Source organism: Lolium rigidum, chromosome 5 (assembly GCF_022539505.1).
Source record: "Lolium rigidum isolate FL_2022 chromosome 5, APGP_CSIRO_Lrig_0.1, whole genome shotgun sequence".
In the NCBI taxonomy this organism is placed as follows: Eukaryota; Viridiplantae; Streptophyta; class Magnoliopsida; order Poales; family Poaceae; genus Lolium; species Lolium rigidum.
The window spans coordinates 264562192-264565444 of NC_061512.1; the positions used below are offsets into that span (position 1 = coordinate 264562192).

A 3253-nucleotide genomic window follows, 5' to 3' on the forward strand; every position below is an offset into this window, starting at 1 on the left:
AAAAACTGTGTGCATCCTTTGGATGCAGAAGCTGGGGCGATATTTCCCCCATTTTTAAAAAAAAACATATAGTTGTTCCTAGTGTATACATTGTGTGTGCAGGTTAGGGACATGGACACGTGTAAGCAATGGACGCAAGGATGTGTGCCAAGAAGGGGCGTTCTTAGTTGAGGTTTAATCAACAAGGAGTCTTCTAACGGGGTGTGTTCCTGTGACACTCTGGACCAATGCTTAGAGAGATCAATAGAATAGTCATACCAATAAGATGTGTTTTCTTTTCTGAAAGAGCATGTAAAAAAACTAGAGTAGTAGTAATATTGATTTGATGTTGTAGCTGTTGATATAATTTTCCACATATCTTGTTAAAAATTTACATCATCGATCTAACTTTTGAAAATACTATTTGGTTAAAATTTACATCATTTAATAACCTTTGAAAAAACTAAGATGCACTATATTGTGGCAAACTGGTAGTATATCAATGCCTAAGCGAACATGTATTGTTGTCAAGATAAGGAGTACGTGGCCGTGGTAGGTGCACGGTTTTGTTTATGCGCGCGTAAAGAGAAATGGTTATAAATTGAGTTTACAAACAGATGGTGTGATCAAAAAACTCTGTTGTTTGTGCTCTAGTCCTTTCTCCACGCTTCGAGGCGCGCAGGTAAGACCAGGAGCGCGCGCATCGATCACCTGGCCTCTCGCTCTAATGGCATCGCTTCATCAAGTCACGCAGGAGCAGGAGCGCATCACCTCGCCTCCAATGGCGTCGCTGGTGTGCCCACCCTACAAGGCTGTCATGTACGACCAATACGGCGAGCCGGACAAGGTTCTGAGGTACCTCTCTCCGTCCTTCGCCATTGCTACTTGTCCAGTCCAGAGATGATCGTAAAGTGCCAATCATAAGTTACTTGACTTTCCAAGGTTGGCGGATGTTGGGCCAGTGGAGCTTGGGGCGAGGGACGTGTGCGTCAAGATGCTGGCCGCCCCCATCAACCCCTCCGACATCAACAGCATCGAGGGCGTCTACCCCAACAAGCCTACCGTTCCCGGCGCCGTCGGCGGAATCGAGGGCGTCGGACAGGTCCTAGCCGTCGGTCCGGCCGTCACCGCCTCCCTCTCCCCCGGCGACTGGGTCATCGCTTTCCCGCACACCGCCATGGGTAGCTTCTCGTTCTTTCCTCGACGAGCTCTCTCTCTCTCTGTCTCTCTCTGATCCTACTCGTTCTCACCTTCCCATTTTTGCATGCAGGAACCTGGCAAACCTACGCTGTGAAACCGCAAGAGCTGTGGCACAAGGTCCGCAACGATGTGCCCATGGAATACGCCGCCACCGTCACAGTCAACCCCTTGTCAGCACTGGTGCTGCTGCAATGCTTCACCAAACTGAATCCTGGTGCATGCCCACTTCCAACTTGCCATCCATCCATCCACTTCGATCTACATTTCAAACAAACTTTATATGCTTATTCCTAGTTTCATGTCGATTTTATTAGGTGATACCATTGTCCAGAACGGTGCCACCAGCATTGTTGGTCAGTGCGTTATTCAGCTCGCTAAAGCGCAAGGACTTCGCACCATCAACATCATCAGGGACAGGTACCATCCAGATTTATGATTTATCCCTGCTTCAACTTAATGGCCTCCGGCCTGTCATGTGTCATCTAACGAAATCGTTGCAGGCCTGGGTCCGAACAAGCCAAACAAAGACTTACACAGCTTGGTGCACATCTGGTGTTCACCGAAAGCCAGCTACGTGTAAAGAATGTCAAGAATTTACTGGTACTGCTTCTGCTTTACCGCCTAGCTTCAGCATGCTAAACTATACAAGAAAATATCATCTCTTCAACCATGTTCTTATGCTTGTACAATTTCGCTCCACTCTGATTTTAGGGTACATTACCAGAACCAGCGTTGGGGTTTGACTGCGTTGGAGGAAACGCCGCATCTTTGACAATGAGGGTCTTAAGGTAATAATTACTAAAATAAACTTGACTAATTTTAAATTAATATGATGTCTTTATTTCCAATATATGGTTGTAACCTGGCTCTTTAGGAAAGGAGGCACCATGGTGACGTACGGTGGGATGTCCAAGGAACATGTGAATGTTTCCACTTCATCTTTCATTTTTAAGGTATATGTACATTACCAACATAGACGTAAAAAAAAATTCTCCGAATTAACTTTTTTGGCGTAAATAATCTGCGCCAGATTGCCATGATGTGCTGAATTATCACCTAGTCAAGCTATCCCTTCATAAGCTATAGGGCGTGTTTGGTAGCTTCACATATTTGTCTCGTGCTAGTGTATGCATCAGGTTGGGTTACTGACATTTCTTTAACAAATTGCAATATGAAAGGATCTATCCTTCAAAGGGTTCTGGCTATGGAATTGGGTGAATTCAGACAAGGTTGTAGATTGCAAGAAAATGATAGACTACCTCTTGGACCTGGTGAAGGAAGGCAAGCTAACATATCAGTACGTGGTTCTTCTAAAACTCTGAGGACCTTGAAACACCCAAGAAACGCATTAATGTTAATATACACAAAACAATTAATGAATAACCTGAAATATTTTTCCCACAGGACGGAGTTGACTCCCTTCCGTGATTTCGGATTGGCACTCGATAAGGCACAAGGTAAACTGGGAGCCCAACCAAAGCAGGTTGTCAGTTTTTGGGACAAGGCTAAGTTGTAATATACATCAAATATTATGCATGTGTGAAAGGAACGAATTATAGGTTTAATTCCACCGAGAAGTAGCATGTTTGTATAGTCTAATAGAAGTCTATGTTTATTTCATACTAGATGCTGTGTGGAAACTTGTTTGTATAATGTAATGGAAGGGCACACTTTTTCTTCAAAAGGGGGAGTATGAACTCAGCCTCTGTATTAGTCGATGTGAACAACCATCTTTATTTCAAAGTTCATTGTATCAGCTCATATTGAATGATCACATAGGATCAGCAAATACATGAATCAACCAGTGGAGAAGATCTAACATATACTAGCACACATGCATTATGCAGTCAACTATTAAGTGCCACACCCTCACACCGTCCCCATGGTTTCTATTTCACCCACTAATTCCCATCCTCCTCACCAGTCTCTTCAACAGAGGTAACGAGACATTATGGACGTGGTGGAAACCCATGGACGGGGCTTTCTCTAGACATCTATTATGTTCCTTCACCGCTGAAACTCGACCTCGCCTCTACTCTCCGCGCGTCCACATATTTCTCCACCGCTGAAGACT

General features: G+C 44.5%; 1 protein-coding gene across 1 annotated transcript; it reads left to right on the forward strand.

Annotated features, from left to right (window-relative positions):
- Positions 1-769: 769 nt before the first annotated feature.
- LOC124657595 (enoyl-[acyl-carrier-protein] reductase, mitochondrial-like) lies at positions 770-2695 on the forward strand. The gene is made up of 9 exons (XM_047196122.1): positions 770-834; positions 922-1160; positions 1250-1393; positions 1494-1596; positions 1680-1779; positions 1891-1967; positions 2054-2132; positions 2358-2476; positions 2584-2695. The coding sequence occupies exons 1-9, from the start codon at positions 797-799 to the stop codon at positions 2693-2695; spliced, it is 1011 nt and encodes a 336-aa protein (XP_047052078.1). The 5' UTR covers positions 770-796.
- The last annotated feature ends 558 nt before the right edge of the window (positions 2696-3253 follow it).